This window comes from Chlorocebus sabaeus, chromosome 11 (assembly GCF_047675955.1).
Source record: "Chlorocebus sabaeus isolate Y175 chromosome 11, mChlSab1.0.hap1, whole genome shotgun sequence".
NCBI lineage: Eukaryota > Metazoa > Chordata > Mammalia > Primates > Cercopithecidae > Chlorocebus > Chlorocebus sabaeus.
The window spans coordinates 102,346,860-102,367,801 of record NC_132914.1 but is presented as its reverse complement, the minus strand read 5'-3'; the positions used below and the strand labels follow the sequence as shown (position 1 = coordinate 102,367,801).

Below are 20,942 nucleotides of genomic sequence, written 5' to 3'. Positions count from 1 at the left end.
ACCTGATTTAGGATATCTACTAGAGTTCTGAAATGAGTAGACCTGCCTAAATTGGTGGTAGTTTTCCACTTTAATCAGAGGACATGGCAGTACTAAAAATGACATGCTCTTCCTTCCCCCAGTGTATAGTAGTGACCTATCTTCCCTTTGATAGTCAAAATCAACAGAAAGTGGATAAGTATCCCCATTACATCCAGCCATATCACAAACAAAAATCTGTCACCAGCATGGGGCCAGCAGCAGTGTCCTGTGTCATTTCACTCAAAAGCTTTATCCAAGTTAACATGTGATTTTAGCGGTGTACTCAAGAAAGAATGTGCAATAAATTAATTGTTGATGCTGGGTGATGGGAATGTAGGGGCTCTTTATACTATTTTCTCTACTTTGTGTATATTTGAAAATTTACACAATAAGAGACAAACAAAAAATAAGGATGTAAATATCAGAAGAAACAAAGAGTTAAAAGTGTTCCTTTGGAGAGCAAGACTGAAATACAGGAAGGAATTGGGAAGAATTATCTTTCCCTTTAAGCGTTAGCACTTTTTGATGTTTTATACACATGCATATATTATTTTCATAAAAATAAAAATAAAGGGGGAAAAAGGAAGCAAATCAAGAAAAACTCAGCCTCTCCCAAAATCACCATGGACACACAATGTTTTTAATGTTATCAAACGATATCCACTGCAACAAAATCTGAGACTTCACTTCATTTAGACAAAAAATATTTAACACAGATGATAAAAACTATGTATGTATGCATTTGTATCCATAAAGTATAATCCGTCCACATCTTAAATTGACTTTAAGTGTAAAATATTTTTTAAAAAAAAACGTCTAGAAAACAAATCTCCTGGAGATTGCCTGACCCTTAATTATCAAGTACGTTTAATAATTCAAATGGTATTATACATTTAGAGTAAGTATAATATTTGAAAATAAAGAATATCTAAATATTTTCTTTATACTTGTTTATAAAACCTACTTGGTAAGTGATTGAGCTTTCTGTTGTAGAAAAGTATCCCTGTGTATTTTAATGGCTTGAAGACTTTTTCTGTCTAGAAGTTTGGCAGCTGCTGGTATTTTCTGGATCAGAAAACTATCAGGAAACCAAATAATATTAGCAGTTAGAGTGATGGCTGGTACCTGAAACAGAAAAGGGAAAACGGGAAAAATCATTAAATGCAGGCTAAACAATAAGCTTTTTAAAAGTTCTATAATACACATGGAAGACAATTCAAGAAAAAATAACCACAAAAATACTTATTAATATGAGACAAATATCTTTCACTGTGGCAGAGTTAAGGCATTTCTACATCTGGTGTTGAGCATGACAGTTTTATTCTCCTAAGTATTAAATAACACACATACAAAACACCCTCTCATGGATTGTCAGATAAAAAAATGCAACAAGTAAATAGAAACTTGAATCTTCATGTCCTTTAGTTTCATTTCACGTAAGTTTTTAAAAATTGGCTGGGTTATCATAGTCACTATCACTCGATGTTACATATAAACTAATCTTTCAGTTTTGAAATCAGGTGCCACACTATGAAAATAACAAAGACACAGAAAGAAATATATTTTAAATTTCTTCATCTTCAGTAATGAAAATCAGTGGCAAAGAAAACGAAAAGAAAAAAGTAGTATTAGTACCACTAAAAGAAAGTTAATGTACAGAACAAACCTGAACACCATCTACCAATACGTAGTAATATGATGTAGAAATATGATGTATTTTCATTCACTAAGTTACTTATTTCTGGAATACTTGAATTTTACAAGTGAATATTTTTAAATTATTTTTGTAAACAGGAATAAAATGCATTTTAAAATACTTAGTTTTATCTGCAATCTTTTTAATCTACTCAAATTGAAAAATAAGTTTCAAGTTCTTACCTTCTTACAAATGTCCAATAAAGACTTATAAAACTTTTTATCAATAGTTCGAAAAATCTGAAAGTGCAATACAAAGAGTCCACAAATTCCAACATATTTGTCTCTCTGGTCAATTTCAGAAGGTTCTCCTTACAAATCAATAACATAAGAGAAAGCAGAACAATTACACTTCAATTATGCTTTAAGGAAATGCAAATTTTATAAACAAAAACCAAAAAATGAGATTTACATTACCAAGCTTGGCTTCTACGTTTGCAAAAATTGACCGAATACTATGTGCAAATTCCTCAGCAAAAGTGCTATTTTTTGACACAGATACTCCTCCATTGAGAGAATCAAATTGTTGTTCTATACAGGCCTAGATAGGAAACATTTAAAGAGAAATTCAGACTCTCAATAATTAATGATTAAACATTTAAATATCATACACTAAATGTAGTGTATGATAAATTTCTATATTCATCATTTAAATTTTACTAAAACTAAAGCTCAGGTTCTTAATGAAATCTATTATTTAGATCTTTGTGAATGAAAAATATGTACGTATTTATATTTTTGGGTACTAGTTATGTGAAAGTAATAAAACTGAATCCAAATCTATAATCCTGTATAAAGAAATACACATGATGTTCAGAGATGTATAGAAGATAAAGCATATTTTTTATTTTACTTTGCACTTTTATGAGTAGAATTTGTTTTCTGTTTACAATTACTTTCCTAGAACTTTATTATAGCATGTATAGAAATGTCTCCTAGAAAAAGAATCAGTAACAAAAAAATTATCTTCTTAACCTAATGAACTAACATTTAAATTGAGGCTGGGCGCGGTGGCTCAAGCCTGTATTCCCAGCACTTTGGGAGGCCGAGACGGGCAGATCACGAGGTCAGCACATCGAGACCATCTTGGCTAACATGGTGAAACCCCGTCTCTACTAAAAAATACAAAAAAAAAAAACCGAGCCGGGCGAGGTGGCGGGTGCCTATAGTCCCAGCTACTCGGGAGGCTGAGGCAGGAGAATGGCGTAAACCTAGGAGGCGGAGCTTGCAGTGAGCCGAGATCGCGCCACTGCACTCCAGCCTGGGCAACAGAGCAAGACTCCGTCTCAAAAAATTAAATTAAATTAAATTTAAAAATAGCATTTAAATTGATATACAGTTGACTCTTCAACAACATAAAATTAGGGCCACTGACCCTCATGCAGTAAAAAATCTTCATATCACTTTTGCCTACCCAAAAACTTAACTAGTAACAGCATACTGTTGACCAAAAGCCTTATGGATAACATAAGTCAATTAACACAAAAATAGATTAGTATCTGCATATATTTTATGCATTCATGACATACCTAACTTATCTTCAGGTTTTTAAAATATTTCTAGGCTAAGCCATTTGTCTTCAAGTTTTTTTCAAAATGTTGCTAATGTTCAAAAAATTTTCTAATACATTTCTTGAAAAACAATCTGTATGACCCGTGCGCACTTCAAACCCATGTTGTTCAAAGGGTCGGGTCAACTGTAAACAAGAGTTGAGATTAATCGGTTAAAAACTGTGATCACGTAAAACACAAACTAAAGGTAACCTTGAAATATATTATAAATGGAATATAATGCAATTTCTGGTGGAACCTGCTCAAAGCAGCACTGTCCAACAGAACTTTCTGTGATGATGGAAACATTCTACATCTGTGCTGTCTGATATGATAACTAGCCGTGAACTATATGTGGCTATTAAGTACTTGAAATGTGGCTAGTGTGAGCAAGAAAGTCAATTTTGTATTTCATTTTAATTTATTTACATTTAAATAGCCACATGTAGTTAGAAGCTACCATACTGGACTGTGCAAACCCAAGTTATATTCCCTGGGCCTAGGAAGAATTAAACAGACTTGTTAAGGGTTGTCTTAAAAACCTAAACCTGATGGGACATAGTGGCTCACACCTGTAATCCCAGCACTTTGGGAGGCTGAGGTGGGCAAATCACAAGGTCAGGAGTTCGAGACCAGCCTGGCAAACATGGTGAAACCTTGTCTCTACTAAAAATACAAAAATTAGCTGGGTGCAGTGGCAGGCGCCTGTAATCCCAGCTACTCGGGAGACTGAGGCAGTAGGAGAATCATTAGAACCCAAGAGGCGGAGGTTGCAGTGAGCAAAGATCGCACCACTGCACTCCAGCCTGGGTGACAGGGCAAGACTCAAAAACAAAAACAAAAAAAAACCCCTAAACCTAGAGGTTAACAGCAAACACAATATAGGCACACCTCACAGAAACCATAGGCTCAGTTCCCAACCAGCACAATAACGTGAGTGACACAAATTTCTGAGGCGGGTGGATCACCTGAGGTCGGGAGTTTGAAACCAGCCTGACCAACATGGAGAAACCCCATCTCTACTAAAACTACAAAACTAACTGGGCATGATGGCACAGGCCTGTAATCCCAGCTACTCGGGGGGCTGAGGCAAGAGAATTGCTTGAACCCAGGAGGCAGAGGTTGTGGTGAGCTGAGATTGCACTACTGCACTCCGGCCTGGGCAACAAGGGTGAAACTCCGTCTCAAAAAAAAAAAAGTTATATTTACACTATACTATAGTCTATTAAGTATGCAATAGCATTATGTCTAAGTATATTAATTTAAAAATACTTTATTGCTAAAAATGCTAACATGTGAGCCTTCAGTGAGCTATCATCTTTTTGCTGGCTGAGGGTCTTGCCTCAATGCTGATATGCTGTCATCAGGCTTCGTTGTTTCACTTACAGAGAACAGGCAGAGTAGAGTAATATAATTTTTAAGGGTCCTAAGATTTTCAGAATGGCAAATGGGCACTGGCTTTCCCTCTATGAAAGATGTAGATGGCATCTTCCAACAGCAGGCTGTTACATCTACACTGAAAAATCTGTTGCTGAGTGTGGCCACTTCTATCAGTGATTTCAGCTAGACCTTCTGGATAACTTACTGGCTTCTACATGAGCACTTGCTGCTTCTGCACTTTCATATTATGGAGACAGTTTCTTTCCTCAAACCTCATAAACCGACCTGTGCTAGCTTCAAATTTTTCTTCTGCAGCTTCCTCACCTCTCTCAGCCTTCAGAGAATTAAAGAGAGTTAGGGCCTTGCTCTGGATTAGGCTTTGGCTTAAACTAATGTTGCGGTTGGCTTGATTTTCAATTCAGTGCAACAAAACTGCTCATTCTCCGTATGAGCAGTAATGCTGTTTCGCTTTCTTATCATCTGCGTGTTCACAGCACTTTTGATTTCCTTCAAAACTTTTCCTTTGCATTCACACGTTGGCTAACTATTCTCAGCAAGAGGCCTAACTTTCGGCCTATCTCTGCTTTTTTTGTCCCCGCCCCGCCTGCAAGACAGAGTCTCCCTCTTGATGCCCAGGCTGGAGTACAACAGCGTGATCTTGGCTCACTGCAACCTCTGACTCCCAGGTTCAAGCGATTCTCCTGCCTCAGCTTCCCGAGTAGCTGGCATTACAAGCGCCTGCCATCACACCTTACTAATTTTTGTATTTTTAGTAGAGAGAGGGTTTCACCATCTTGGCCAGGCTGGTCTCAAACTCCTGACCTCACGTGATCTGCCGGCTCAGCCTCCCAAAGTGCTGGGATTACAGGCGTGAGCCACCGCGCCTGGCCCTATCTCTGCTTTTGATATGACTTCCTTGCTAAGCTTAATCATGTCTAGCTTTTGATTAAGAGACATGAAACTCTTCATTTGAACACTGAGAGGCCACTGTAGGGCTATTAACTGGCTTAATTTCAATATGGTTGTGTCTCAGAGAATAAAAAAGCTTGAAGAGAAGGAGAAAGACGGGTCAACAGCCAGCCAGTTGATAAAGCAGTCAGAACACACACATTTATCGATTAAGTTCATCATTTTACAGGGCACTATTTGTAGCACCCCAGAACATTACAATAGTAACATCAGAAACCACTGATCACCATAACAGCTATGATAATAATGAAAAAATTTAAAATATTGCAAGAATTACCAAAATGTGACACAGAGACAAAGTGAACACAATGCTGTTGGAAAAATGACGATCAAAGACTTGCTTGATGCAGGGTTGCCACAAACCTTTAATTTATAGAAAATGCAATTACCTGGGAAATGCAATAAAGCGAAATGCAATAAAACAAGATATGCCTATACCTAACTACTCAGATTAGATGTTAATCCTCAAATATTGGTATCCATTTACATAATTTTTCTAAAACTCTTACTCTAGATACAACTAATACACTATTAATTTTGTTGGCTACTAGATACAGAAATATTTTAGTACTCTAACAATAATTTTAAGCCAAAGCACTTTTTAAAGAAAAATATATTTAACAGTGCATTATAAAAGTGGCCTACTGTAATTCTGAGCTTTGTCGTCTAATATGAGCCCAACTGTTACAGTCTGATACAGACCTACTTACCTGGAATATCATTCCATCCAGTAATTGCCCTTCTAGCTTCAGCAAGAACTTTTCAAATGGCTTTAGTTTTTCTTCCTGAATTCCAAATTTTGAAGGATTGTGATGGACGGATTTCAGTAACCTTGTGGAAATTAAGAGAAACATCTTAAATCCACCAAATAACTTCTTAAATTAAAAATTAAAAATGTTCCTGAAGTCAAAATTTTATCTTTGTATTTCTTGTTTGGCTCTACATATTTGAAAATTTGTTTTTCAATAATCCTAATAGATTTTCTTATGCTTTTTAATATCATCTTAAATTAAAATACCTCATACTCTGTACATACCAGACATTTAGTAAGTACTTATAACATGAATAAAATAAACCATGGTATAAAAAAATTCAGGGTATATAAAACAAAACCAAGCTCAGGAAAGAAAAACTGTCAGGTTGGGCATGGTGGCTCACGCCTGTAATCCCAGCACTTTGGGAGGCCAAGGCAGGCAGATCACAAGATCAAGAGATGGAGACCATCCTGGCCAACATGGTGAAACACCGTCTCTACTAAAAATACAAAAATTAGCTGGGCATGGTGGCGCACACCTGTAGTCCCAGCTACTTGGGAGGCTGAGGTAGGAGAATCACTTGAACCCGGGAAGCAGAGGTTGCAGTGAGCCAGTATCACGCCACTGCACTCCAGCCTGGTGACATAGTGAGACCCCATTTCAAAAAAGAAAAAGAAAGAAAAACTGTCACCTGAATAGAACCCAAGCAAAAAAGTAAATCTGAGTCCTAAGCTAGGCAAATTAACTTTTTACTACTATAAGAATTAGGATGCTTTATACAGATGTATATTTGTCCCAACAAACTCACGTGAAATTAAAGAATGGTTACCGTATTCATAAAAATATTTGATATGAGCTCCTAAATATCAATCCCCAGCTCTTTTAGAAAATCTGTATTATTTATATTTGTTTACTTTTTACTAACACAAATATATTAACCAAAGTAAGAGAACATTTTAAAATATTTTAATTGGTGTACCTTTTGTACATAGTCCAGTGGTCTTTCAGTGTGATATGATTATCAATAATTTCATCCAGGGTGAGCAAAACTGTTAGCAGTTCTCCCAAGTGCTCATACATAGTCTGTCAAAAAACCTTTAATGATTATCATTTAGTCACTAGTTAGAAGTTAAGCCTCATGTAGATGTTTAAAGTAAAATCATTTGGGCTAATTACTGAATTAGTAAAAGCAGTGGGTAAATCAGTTTATTCAGCTACAGGTTGGATCCTCAGAAAGGACTATTAGTCTTTTAGTTTTAAACAGAGAACACTTTTCTCTTTTTAAGATGAACAAAATTTCATCCTTAATTGCAATACTGCAGATTCATTTCATTGTCCAAAGAGATCATTTAGGGAATCTGCATTAAGGAACTACTGGGAAAAACGAAGTTACACTGATAATGGTTAATAATGACTCATCAACTTCACAGACGAAAGAGAACAAATGCAAACACACACACACACACACACGTACACCCCTTTAAGAGAATTGCTATGAGTGTCATACTCTCCAACCATACAAACTCCAAAGTAAAATATAGTAAAAATTACAGTTTTACAAGTCAAGTTAAATGTCTTTTACCTGAAAATGAACTCCAGTTGTCTCTATAATTTTGGGTGCAATCCTATAATAAAAAAACAACCAAGTTTTTAAAAAAAAACAACTTTCCTTTTTGTCACAGTTTATTCTTATTTCAAATACTCACAGGAGCAGATGATCTTGGAATTTTAATATTTATCTTTATTAACACTCTAGTAATTTAAAATTTAAGAGCGTCAAGTCCACTTTCCCAAGAAGAGAACTACCTTGTGCATACTATTAGGGTGGTGCAAAAGTAACTGTGATTAAAAAACAGCAATAATTTTTGCACCACCCTAACAGTATTCTTGCCCATATCCCACTCATGGGTAGGCTATGATGATAGGTAACCTATGAATAACCTTACCCATTTAAACCCAAATGATGTAGGGATGGAGGTAGAGAAATATTAAAAGTGGTATTCATATCTTTCTAAACTATTAGAATTTCTCAATTACCAACTATAATTTTTGTTATTCTATCCAAACTGGCCTTTAGGAATCAGTCCTCTCTTCAGTTGGGTTTGAGTCCTCATCCCTACTGAAAAACAGTGTATACTACTAGAATTATACCAAAGTCAAAAGTCAAAGAAAAATTCACTTCTACCTCCTACTCATTTTGCTCAGCAAGTTTTAAACAGTACTTATAATATTAAAGCACATACAGATATTCCACAAGATAGAATGCATATTTTAAATTTAAACACAAAATTCAAATAAATTTCATCCTTCTAGGGCAGGGGTAGGATGAGGGGGAGTCTTCCTAGAACTATCCATCAGGTACTGCAGGGGGTGGGGGAGCTATACTCTCATTCTCTCCTGCCATGAGAGCTTCAGTGAAAAGACAGAACATAAATACCTAACTGAGGTGGAAAATGGGAGAATAAGAAACAGTTAACACTCCAGTATAAAGAGTTACTTGCAGCATGGTATAATAAGAAAAATGAATGTGCTGGTGACCAAAAGAACAGTGCCAAAATTGCTAGGGACTCTTGCTGTCTCTTCCAGGTCTCAGTTATCTCTTCTCATCATTAATAATCCCTAGACATAGAGCTAAAAAAAGTTACTGTATTAATTAAATTGTAAGTATGGAAAAAAATTTTAAGTATAAAGAACCAATCAAATGTGAGATATTATTTTGCAGTAAAACTACAAGGGCTCTATGAAAATGTGATCATTTTTCTTGATTTAGGGTAATGGTCCAAAGCAGCCAGGCGGTACCACCTCCTCAGTGGCATTAGCACCAATTCCATGAGGCTTCTTCTCCAAGCTCCCAGATTCTGGTAACCTCAATCTTTTCCCTTCTGTTTTCTGGATGGAGAGGTGACATCTGTTTCCTCTGGATGACTTCACTGTTCTCTTTGTCCTTTCAGCCCTCCGACTCCCGTGTAACCAATACTCCATATTAAATCCCCTCTTTTTTAATTTAAATAAATTTTACTGTGTATATTTAAGGTATATTTTACTGGGTATATATAAAATCATTAGAACTACTCACAAAATTTCTTCAATGTAGATTCCCTAGCTCCAACCCTCAAGATTCTGTAGTCTAAGAAAAGTCTCAAGTGACTCCATTAGAGTCAGGCAACCATTCGTGTAAAGAGGAAAGGAATAAAGAGAACACAGAACATGTACTAATTCCATGTTAGCCTTCCTCTATATGGTCAAATTTCTTTAAAATTGTTCTGTAGACACTCTCATTCAGACAGATAATGGGTTCATTCACCACGGTGGAAACTGCGTCTTACTAACCTATGCATTATACACATCAAGTACCGTTTGAAATACCATAAGTGTTCAAAGAATGCTGAATGAAAGAAAAACTACTTCAAGTCATTAATTTTAGAAAGAACATTTTCTGCATCTGTATTATAAAAGCAAAAATATTTCTAAAATCCATTACTTGTTACTGATATAGAGGGCAGCCAACTGGTGGACTACGTTCATCACCACTTCATAGCATCTCGTAACAAAACAAGACAGTTCCTGAAATGACAAGGTGGGTATATATTACAAAGTTGTTTTTCAAATCTCACCATTTTTTACTGAAATTTATGGTAACAACTCTAATAAAAACAAAACAGTTTTCCAATAAAGCCTCCAGTTAACCAAAACCCAGACAAGTGCAAGCATCCCTCAAGCAATCAACACTTAACTCACCTCCTGCATTCCAAGGTCATTCCTATCTCTTTATTCTCACTGCATTTCATTCATACTACTATCTCAAGTCTAATATTGTAGTTATTCATATAACTCCTAAATGATAGGTGCTGTCTCATTCCTTCTTTGAATATCCACTGCCTAGCACAGTGACTAACACTCACCTGCTTCTCAATAAATTTCTATCCTATTACATGAATAAACATCTGAGTGAATGAAGGTATAGAAAGTACAACGATGGCAGGAAGGGGTTTCCAGAAGTCACTGTAAAATAACTTCAAACATTGATCACCTGTAATCGTATGTATAAGCAGGCTTGGCACACAGCAAGTGAAATGTCGTATCACTTATCCTAGGGATACGTTTGTCATTAAATAATTAGTTCATATCTAACATACCCTAGACTTTCAAAAATCTGTTTCAGAAGCTCTCGACTTTTAAACCTACAGAAACAGTGTGTACCTGAAGTATTTAAAACCTAATTAAAACTATGCTGATCTAAATTTTAAGCTCTATGAGAACAGGAATTTCTGTTGGTGTTGTGCACTGCTATATCACCCGCACCAATAACAGTTTCTAGCATATACTAAGATCACAAAACATATTTGTTGAATATTTAAAAATGGAATTTTTATGCAGCTGTGAGATCTAAAAATGATGTAAAGCATTTTTAAAAATTCAAATAATGCATTTTATTCTTACATAGTTATAGTTTTACATGTCCTATTAAACTTCTAAAACTTTAATAAAAGCAAAGAACAGAAAATGCAGGACAAATAGGAAGAACAAAGTAAAAAGGCAGAAACAAGCCCAGATATATACACAGACTATATAAGATAGACCTACAAATAGAATAAATTAAGCAATTAAAAAACAGGTATTGTCAGACTGCATTAAAAAAGCAAAATTCAGATATATGTAGTTTTAAATAAACCCAACTAAAACGTGACACTGAAGGGCTGCCAGAATGGAAAAAGATAAATCAAGAAAACGTTAACTAAAACAGAGCCAGGGCAGCATTATTATTATACTATCAGACAAAATAGACTTGATTAGCATCAGTAAATTGCTATGTATGTAAAATACATATACATAATCATATACACATAATCATGAACATAGCTAAGGAAGGTCACAAATGATGATAATAGATTCAATTTACCAGGAATGATTAACAATTCTAAACTTGTACACACTGAATAAAATATCCTAAAAATGAAAAATGCAAAGTTTCCACATTTTCTGGGACCTTAGCAACTACATTTTTAAGACACCTTGTTAGAAAAGAAGCCAGCAGCAGCTAGGCAGTGCCACCTCCTCAGAGGCATGGGCATCAGTTTTATGGGGCTTCTTCTCCAAGCTCCCAGATCCTGGCAATCCCAATCTTTTTCCTTTTTGTTCCCTGGATGTAAAGGAGGTATCCATTTCCTTTGGACTACCTCACTATTTTCTTTGTCCTCCAGCTCCTGGGTAACCAATTCTCTATATTGAATCCCCTCTTTTCTTATTTAAATAAATTTTATTGTGTATATTTAAGGTATACAACATGTTATGGGATGCATACCGATAATAAAAAGGTTACTATAGTGAAGTGCATGAACAAATCCATCATCTCACATAGCTAACCCATTTTTTTTGTGGCAAAAGCAGCTAAAATCTACTCAGCATGAATGTCATATATGGTACTTTTATTACCTGTAATCCTCATGTTGTACATTAGATCTCTAGACTTATTCATCTTATATATCTGCTACTTTGTATCCTCCAAACTCTATCTTTTGAAATACTTTGCATGGAGTTTTCTAGACAGGACCCTGAATAACACATATCATAATATGAACAAAATGCTCTCAATTAGATCAATTAGATCAAAAAAAGTAGTAAAGATATAAAAGATTTGAACAATATGTTAGCATGCCTAATTTGATGAAATATATCAAATCTTGTACTCAACAACCAGAAGGCAGGTAGGACTATGAGTATTTTTTCTTTAGCTTCAATTTTTGCTTTTTCACATTGTACATGCATTATTTTTATCAAAAAGAGAGGAGGAAATAGAAGCTATTTTATTATTTTGATAAGAGTAAACCAAAGGACCTACAATCATTAAAACCTGGCAGCGATGAAAAGCTACCTAAACTGAAACAAGCTGTGAGAAGCATCCAGGGCTACCGCTCTAAACAACTTCATCATTGCTCATGTAACAGCTTAATTCTCTCCTTTCCATTAACAACTTTTCCTGATACAATTTGTCTTTTCCAGTGTGTACAAAGTTTAAATTATTTTAAAAGGCATGGTGGCAAGTTGTACATAAATGAATATATACAAAGAAACTTATTTTGATAGCTTTTTCCTCTAAAAATATTTGGAAATCTTTTAGGAGTTATGATCTCCTAAACTATAATCCAATGCTAATTAAGTGTCTTATCCTCAGAGTACACATTTTTAGTATTTGAAGGTTTCAGAACTTTTTACATGTTGTGGAATTTACTCAAACTTTTCAAAGTAAAAGCTCAGTAGAAAATAAAAATCAGTTACCTGTAAGAACGAAATAAATCTCCCCATTTGAATTTGGCAATCACCTTCCACCATGCTGGCATTTGTAGCTGTAAAAGGCAACATGAGTAAGTATATTTCATTTTTTAAATTTAAACTCAATCAATACCAAAAAAGGGGGAAAAGCGTTTTTTTTCCATCAGAACATCTTTTACTAACAGAAAAATGAGACAATCATTAATCAAATAATTAGAAGTATCTGCTTCACTATTTAATGAATTCAAGGAAAATTCTCATCTAGCTATAATACTTCATAAAGTACAAAGATACCACAAATTTGATGCTGCTTCATCAGATTTTTTACCTGTTTACCAAAATACCAACAAAAAATATGACACTATTTTCTCACATTATTATATAATCATAGTAGTCCTAAAATTGTGTGTTAACTTTTTGTTCATTTCGATATCAAAAAGGCATCACATTACAATTTTGAATTTTAAACTTACCTCCTTCTCCATAAAACAAGAGACCATTGTAAAATTTAGTTTCAGCCTGTTTTTAAGGAAAAATTAAAACAATTTTAAAGGTTGTTTTGTTTCCAAATTTCTATGTTCTCTTAGATCTGTATATTTAGTAATAAACAGAGGGCTACATCATTTAAATTCAAATTCATTTAAATTCAATTTAAATTCAAATTCATTTAAATTCAAATTCATTTAAATTCAAAACCTGCTTATAAAGCAATTCAATTTATCTTTAGAGTAACAAAAATATTACTGATACTCAAAGAAATATCCTGATTCCTTCAGCCTTTACTTCATCTTACCTGACCACCCTCACTGTCCCACATCCTCCCATTAGTTCATGGGAAATAAAGAGCAACCACATGGTATCAGAAAGCAAGAGAATAAAATATGAAGTCTGACAACTTCTACCAGACTTCTAATGGTTCTTGGGTAAGGAAACACAAAACTAAATGCATTTTAAGAAAAAAAAAAATATCCGTTTTCTCTAGATAGCCAGTATATATGGCAGGTAACACAAACTTTGGAGGTTTGTAAACCTAGATTCAAACTGTTGACTACCAGTAAGATGTTATGCAAGTAACCCTCTCTTTAAGCCTCAGTTTCCTCATCAATGTCTCACCTACCTCCTGGGGTTATAGTGTTATAAAGGTTATAGTGTTAGCCTGGCGTTTTGTACATACTAAGTACTCAATGAATAGTAGTCAGTATTACTATTATGTTAAATAAATAATTCATTCAACATTCAATATTTATCGCACACTGTACATATATAAACACATACTTGCTTCTAAATGATGTGTTTTTAAAGTTTTAAGACAAGAATTCAAATAATTACCTCATATTTTAATTTCTTGATTTCACAACAAAGTGCAGCATAAACAGTGATGACTTTGTTTAAGACCTAGTTTCATGAGTAAAAACAAAATAAAAAGTAAATTGTAACAGATAACTAAAACATTTTTTAAATAATTTTTTAGATTTAGGATTCTGTACCTTGTTTTCAGTCTTTATGAGTTCCAAAAGAGAAGACTGTTCATAAGGCAAAAGCTACAGAAACAAAGGAAAAGAACATTTCTTTTTAATTTGAAAAATAACCGAAATTTTAAATACACAAATTGAGACTAGCTTTATTCGACTGAAATTGTGTTAGATCCTGTACTCAACATTAGCACCATACCAACTACTTCATCCAAAACAATCTCATTACACAACACATAAGAAATGGCCCACCATGACACAATCATGCTGCGACAACTCTAGTTGTCCTATGGAGCACAAGGTGGCTGCTTATGAGTGTAGTACAAGAAAATGCAAGGTAATAAGGTTAACAGTAACACCATTAAACTCTATTAGTTATGATCATGGAGAAAAACCTCTCATCATTTTTGAATTGTCTATGCAGCCACAAATTTAATAAGATATTGTAACTAAAGCGTCAAAATAAATTAAGAATGAAACAAGACAGAAAAAATGTATTTTCTTGTATAAATCCATGCTCAGAAACACTTAAAATATTGTGTGGAGTTCACTCCTAAAGCCCATTCAATTTCCACCTCTTCCTGATCATCGACTATATGTGATCTCTTTATTAAGTGAAATCTTAGATCTCCCTTCTGGTTACATACTAACAATTAACTATTTATGCAAGTAAGTTATTACATACCTTTTCTCATTAGGTTGTAATTTTTGTTTACAGATATTTTATCAGAGTTTGTGGCTTTTCCCAAAATACTAAGAACCTTGCATAGTAAAAACAATAAAACAATTGCCCAATAATAGAACTTAAACAGAGGTTCCAAAGAAAGCAACTAGGGAGATGGAGTCTGTCAGATAATTGTAAAGATTAGAACGCTTCTGTAGGAGAAAGATAAAAACTAAGAGATGATTTCACCCTTTTATAAAATCTGAGAGTTGAGACAAAAAACAGATTTTATAATCCTATCTAGAAGAGGCCCTTAAAGCCCAAGAGCAAGTCTTTAAAAAATCAACAAGTATTACTTAATGGCGAGAAAGCCCAACAGCATCTCTTTAAAAAATCAACAAGTGTTACTTAATGGCAAGTGACAGAGGCATGAAACTTATTACCCTCTGAGATAGTACAGGTTGAGAATGAGTTTCCTCATAGAGTTCCTATAACTTACACATACAAGGATTCTCATAGAAGTGTTGAAGAACAAAGAGAGACAATTACAAATTTGAGGGAAAGAGTTTTAAAGTAAGACTAGGTCTATCCAGCCTGCAAGAAGTCAAAGGAAAGTAATTTCAGTTTACAAATATATAAAGTATTTGTGAGGCAGTTTAGGGTACTGGATAAGGGCACAGGCTCTGGAGCCAAGCTGCCTGATATTCATCATTTAACTAAATGTGTCACTTACTCGACTAAGTTACTTAAGTTTTCTATGCCTGAGTTTTCTCATTTACAAATGGAGATGACATTGTATCTACTTTATAGGATTGTGTGGGAATTAAAAGTCAATACTTGTCCTATAATGCAATACTAAAAAGATAACCCAATTTAAAAATGGGCAAAGGATGTGAACACACATTTCTCCAAAGAAAACAGACACATGGTCATAAGCACATGAAAAGATGTTCAACATTATTAGCCATCAGAAATGCAAATCAAAACCACAATGAGCTATCACATTCACAAGGAAGAATATAATCAAGACAATAAAAGCTGGCAAGGATATAGAAAAACTGGAACCTTCATGCAGTGCTGGTAGTAATGTAAAATGGTATAACCATATTGGAAAACATTCTGGCAGCTCCTCAAAAAGTTAAACATAGTTACCACATAATCCAGGATTTCCACTCCCATATATACATATGTATAAAATATACACATAATGTATATATACATTTTATATATAATATACACACATATGTCTACATAAAACCATGTACCCAAATGCTCATAGCAGCATTATTCATAATAGCCAAATAGTAGAAAACTCCAACGTCTATCAACTGATGAATGGATAAATAAAATGTGGTTATCCATTCCTTACAATGGAATATTATTCAGCAACAGCAAAAAGAGAAAGTACTAAAAACATGTGACACCATAGATGAGCCTTGAAAACATTAAGTTAAAGAAACCAGCAACAAAGGGGTACATATTGTATGATTTCATTTATATGAAGTATACAGAGGAGACAAACACATAGAGATAAAAAGCAGATTGGTGGTTGCCTGGGGCAGGTATGCCATGGCATGAACTAGGGGGTTGACTACCAAAGTACATGATTTCTTTTCGGGGGGGGGTGGGTGAGAATGTTCTAACATTGACTGTTGTGATGGTTGCACAATTCTGTGAATATACTAAAAATAATGGAATTATACAATTTAAATGAGTGAATTGTATGATATATGAATTATATCTCAAGAAAGTTGTTATAAAAAGTCAGTGTGTGACTTAGGACAGTGTCTAATACATAAGTGCTCAATAAAATGTACATTATTATTCAAGTGGTAACTAAAGATAAAAGAAATATTTCAAAATGGAGTGACATATTTTATACATTAAAAAATTACTCACACATTAACATCTCCAATATAGCATGAGAGAACTTTTCAGAAATGGTGAAAATATTCTGTCTTAATTGGGATATGAGTTACATGTGTTTGGCAAAATTAAGAGTATCGGTGCATTTCACCCTATGTAAAATAGCCTCAATTAAGAAAAACCAAAGGCTGAATATGCTATCCAGCCCTCATCATTATCTTAATAATGAAAATTAAAGGCAAGCTCAAAGACTTGGAGTTTGTGTCATTCTTTGACACTAAAGGCTTTGTGTTTGTGTCATTCTTAAACAAAAAAACACACACACATTTAAAAACCAACTGCACGGCTTACAGAAAAGGAAATCAACAATTTTCTCCAACTTTCATTTTGTTCTTAGATTTCAAATACTTTTTCCATTTTAAAAAATTATATTTTCAGGATATACTATGTCCAGAAAATACATACATATATTTAAAAAAATCAAATCAAACCTTTAATGCTATAGGATCAAGATTGAAATCCCAAACATCTCCAATTGAGTCATCCAGAGCGTCCTCAATTCTTCTCAGTTGAGATGTATACTCCTCAAGAAATTTCCCATAATTCTTAAGTTGGACTTCGGCATGAATTTCTAAGTTTAAATTTTAAAACAGTATGTGATAAGTACAAGTAATGAATTACAGGACATTTACTTCAAATAACCTCGAAAGTCACGCAAAGCATTGTTAATAATTACTCCGGAATGTCTGGACTTCCTGAAAATAAAGTTTCAAAGTTAAACAATAATTCAGCTTTCAATCTTCTCTATACGTGAAATAACTTTAAAAGCAGTAAATGTTACCATATATAAAGATACAACCTTAAAACCCTAACATATTATGAAAAAGTCACCAGCCCATCTACCCCATAATAGAGGGCTTTGAACCAATTTGAAAAGTGCCCTAAACAACTCAATGTCCTGATTCTATTTTGTAGTCACAAAAAACCCTTCTGCAAAAACAAATATTCACCCTGAAGCAGGTGAAAAAAAAAATCTGACACAGAAGTAACATTTAAAAATGTAGTTTTTAATTCTATATGCACTAATGTTTAATAATACACCTAAATATTTTTAAATGGAGGTTTTAGATCTGCTTGAGCATATTATTTCCATACTGTCTAAAATTTAACCAAGATATCTGTTAACTTATTTAACTGTCATAATCAAGTTGAAAAAACCAGCAAAGAACACTGCTTAACTACAGAATACTATGCTGTTCTTCACAGAATTAACACATTCATAGGTAACTTTAAGGAATCACTGGAACAAGCTGGATTTTAAAATATGCCTATTCGTCAAAATGCATGAAAGTATTTCACGTTACACATAAAAATTCATTACTTGTTCCCAAAGGTAACAAATTCAACTCCAACTCAGTTTCTTTTATTGATATAACTTCATTCAACCTTTGTCTTCTAAAAAAGGTAAAAATTTGCTCTCCTCAAATTAGCAATATGAAGCAGGTAAGATAAAATGTGTTCTGACTCACACTGTATTAAAGTATAAAGACCTAACCCCCATTCTCCCTTATTGTTCAACCACATAAAGTTCTAAATCCGGTGAATCCATTTAGTTCATTAAAGTTTCTGTCTTATTATAGCATTAATCTAGGCAATTTTGCAAAACAGTCTAGATATGATTCACAGAACAAAAATTAATGAAAACCAAGCACAAGGAGGTGTTCTCTTCCCTACAGCTTACATATAAAACTGCCTAGATTTTCAGAACCCCAAATGGTTGTCTTATTCTCAACTACACGGGAAATGAGCAGTCAAAGCTGCATTTGACCAGCAAATGAGCTCTTAAAGACAATGCTAGACCGGGCATGGTGGCTCACCCTAACACTTTGGGAGGCCAAGACGGGTGGGTCGCTTGAGCCCAGGAATTCAAGAACAGCCTGGGAAACATGGCGAAACCTTGTCTCTACCCCAATTAAAAAAGAAAAAATCAGCCAGCTACTAGGGAGGCTGAGGTAGGAAGATCATGTGAGCCCAGCAGGTTGAGGCTGCAGTGAGCCATGACGATGCCACTGCACTGGGCAACAGAGTGAGACCTTCTCTTAAAAAAAAAAAAAAGGCAATGCTAGAAAAACACCACGCCAATAAATCACTCCTTTAATATATTTAGGGATTCACAAACAGGCAACAGAAAACCTAAAATAACATTAAAAGTTCCTTGCTGATAATAAACGGTTGTAAAATTGGTGAAAGTTAAAGTAACAAAACTTAATAACTACCTGGTAATTTTTTAAGAGTAAAAGTTCCAAAAACCTACTTAACATGCTCATCTTTGTCAATAGACTGCATTTCTTGTTTTATCTTTGTATCCCTAATATCTAGCACAGTCACTGGCTGTAGAAAGTATCTGTTGAATGATTCAGATCATTCTACTCCAGGCTGAACCATTTTCAAACCCAATTAACATAACTCTATTCCAACTTTTTTTGAAGCTCCCAGTTCGTCACCTTTGTCCATAAAACTTCATATATGATAAGGTACAGTTCACTTTATAACAATAAATACAGAATCCGCTCCACAAAAAAAATAAATATCCTGCAAGATTAATTTTTATGCTGCATAGGAGCTAGTATCTTACTGTCACCCAGACTGGAGTGCAATGGCGCGATCTCGGCTCACTGCAACCTCCGCCTCCCGGGTTCAAGTGATTCCGCTGCCTCAGCCTCCCAGGCGCCCGCCACCACGCCAGGCTATTGTATTTTTAGTAGAGACGGGAACCCCGTTAGCCAGGCTCGTCTTGAACTCCTGACCTCAAGAATGTTTTGTGAAAAACTGCAACCCATCCTGGGGTAGCTCACTCTTCTCTGAGAGACTTGTAAAACCTAATTCATCTAACTTTGCAGGCATTAGTCTCTCTTTGTAAAATCAAGCAAAATTCATCTGTAATCTTTAAAAGCGACATTCCACCTTTTGGGAAAACTATGAGAAAAAAAAAATCACAAACAGCATGCTCTGGTATCTTAGATCACTTACACAGATTACTATCACCAAAGATAAGAAGCAGATTGCCAACTTGTATTTACTTCACGCAGAGTTTCACTACAATTAATGTGGCCTCAATATTTTACTGAAAGAAAACAGAATTTATTTCGGGACGGACTTCTAAGTTAAAATCAGACAATTTGATCTTGTGAAGCAAAATGTGAAGATTTGCTGTAATTTTTGAAGCCTTTATAGCTGTGATGGAAACTACAGAACATCACTGAAAAATACCACTTAGCATAATATAAAAGGCCTGGAAAAGGATAAAATGATATTCACGTGTTTATTTTCGCGGGGTGAAAAGTTCTTTTTTCGCTCCCTTCTACGGTTATAACAACGCAATGGGAAAGACACCTAAACTTGCAAAAGTTGATTTGGGAGGAAAAGAAGAAAAACAGGAAACCGAAACAGGAACCCAGACATCAGCGTCCTCCAGAGCTGAACGCTGAGAATCTGGCGAAATCCCCAAGAGGCCAGAGACATAAGCAGCCTGGCCGGGGCCGCTGGGCCTCCCTAGCGCGCCCCGCCCAAGCCCCGGGGCAGCTGAAGGCGGACGCCGTTTCCCGCGGGGCACCGTAGGCTCCCCAAGAGAGCCCCCGCCTCATACGCCGAGCCCTGAGCGGGCAGCCTGACCCGTGGTTGGGACCCCAACCCCGAAAGTAACGCTGGAGCGCGTTCCTCGCACACCCCAAGGGCTCTGAAGTGTCCCGCACCAGACGGCTGTGCAGCCGTCCCTCTCGCAGAGCGCTACCCAGGACAGCGGCGGGCCGGAGGAGCGTCCACCCGCAGCCCTCGCCCTGCCGCTCCCTTACTCTGCGAGCCGTCGTCAACGCGGTCAAACTCCCAGTCCGGGGACAGAGTCTCCACCGCCATCACCCCGGCGCCTCCCACAGACACAGCCCCAAAATGCCCGTGCGGCGACGACGGCCTCACCCCAGCTACTGTCACAGCACGTGACTTCCGGCCCCGGCCCCGCCTCCGCTCGCGAGGGCCGGTCGGGCTCGTTGCCCCTGCGACCGCGGGGGCCGCTGGGAAAGCGAGTCCTCCGCCGTGGCCGAAGGCGGCCGCCATGGCGCCGGCAGTGCCCGCGGGCGTACTACGACCGGGCTTGGGCTTCGCCACCGTTCACTGTGCTTCTCAAGCCACTTCGGCGCTCTAATTTCGCCCTGCTCTCTCTAGACGATTTTTAATACCTGGGAAACTTACTCCTCAGTCTAACCTAAAAAGGGTAGAATTGATGGGGTGGGGAATTAACAGGAAG

General features: G+C 35.9%; 1 protein-coding gene across 1 annotated transcript in view; it reads right to left on the bottom strand.

The window, feature by feature from the left end:
* Positions 1-20,625, bottom strand: part of WASHC4 (WASH complex subunit 4) — a 61,610-nt gene extending 40,985 nt beyond the window's left edge. The window contains exons 1-13 of the mRNA XM_008004499.3: positions 20,494-20,625; positions 17,134-17,273; positions 14,128-14,181; positions 13,970-14,035; positions 13,114-13,159; positions 12,647-12,714; positions 9,852-9,934; positions 7,953-7,995; positions 7,350-7,453; positions 6,326-6,446; positions 2,134-2,257; positions 1,900-2,027; positions 986-1,146 (exon numbers count right to left, since the gene is read on the bottom strand). Coding sequence (XP_008002690.2) covers positions 986-1,146; positions 1,900-2,027; positions 2,134-2,257; positions 6,326-6,446; positions 7,350-7,453; positions 7,953-7,995; positions 9,852-9,934; positions 12,647-12,714; positions 13,114-13,159; positions 13,970-14,035; positions 14,128-14,181; positions 17,134-17,273; positions 20,494-20,554 — 1,199 coding nt within the window. The 5' untranslated portion in view covers positions 20,555-20,625. The remainder of the gene's footprint in view (positions 1-985; positions 1,147-1,899; positions 2,028-2,133; positions 2,258-6,325; positions 6,447-7,349; positions 7,454-7,952; positions 7,996-9,851; positions 9,935-12,646; positions 12,715-13,113; positions 13,160-13,969; positions 14,036-14,127; positions 14,182-17,133; positions 17,274-20,493) is intronic.
* Positions 20,626-20,942: the final 317 nt, after the last annotated feature.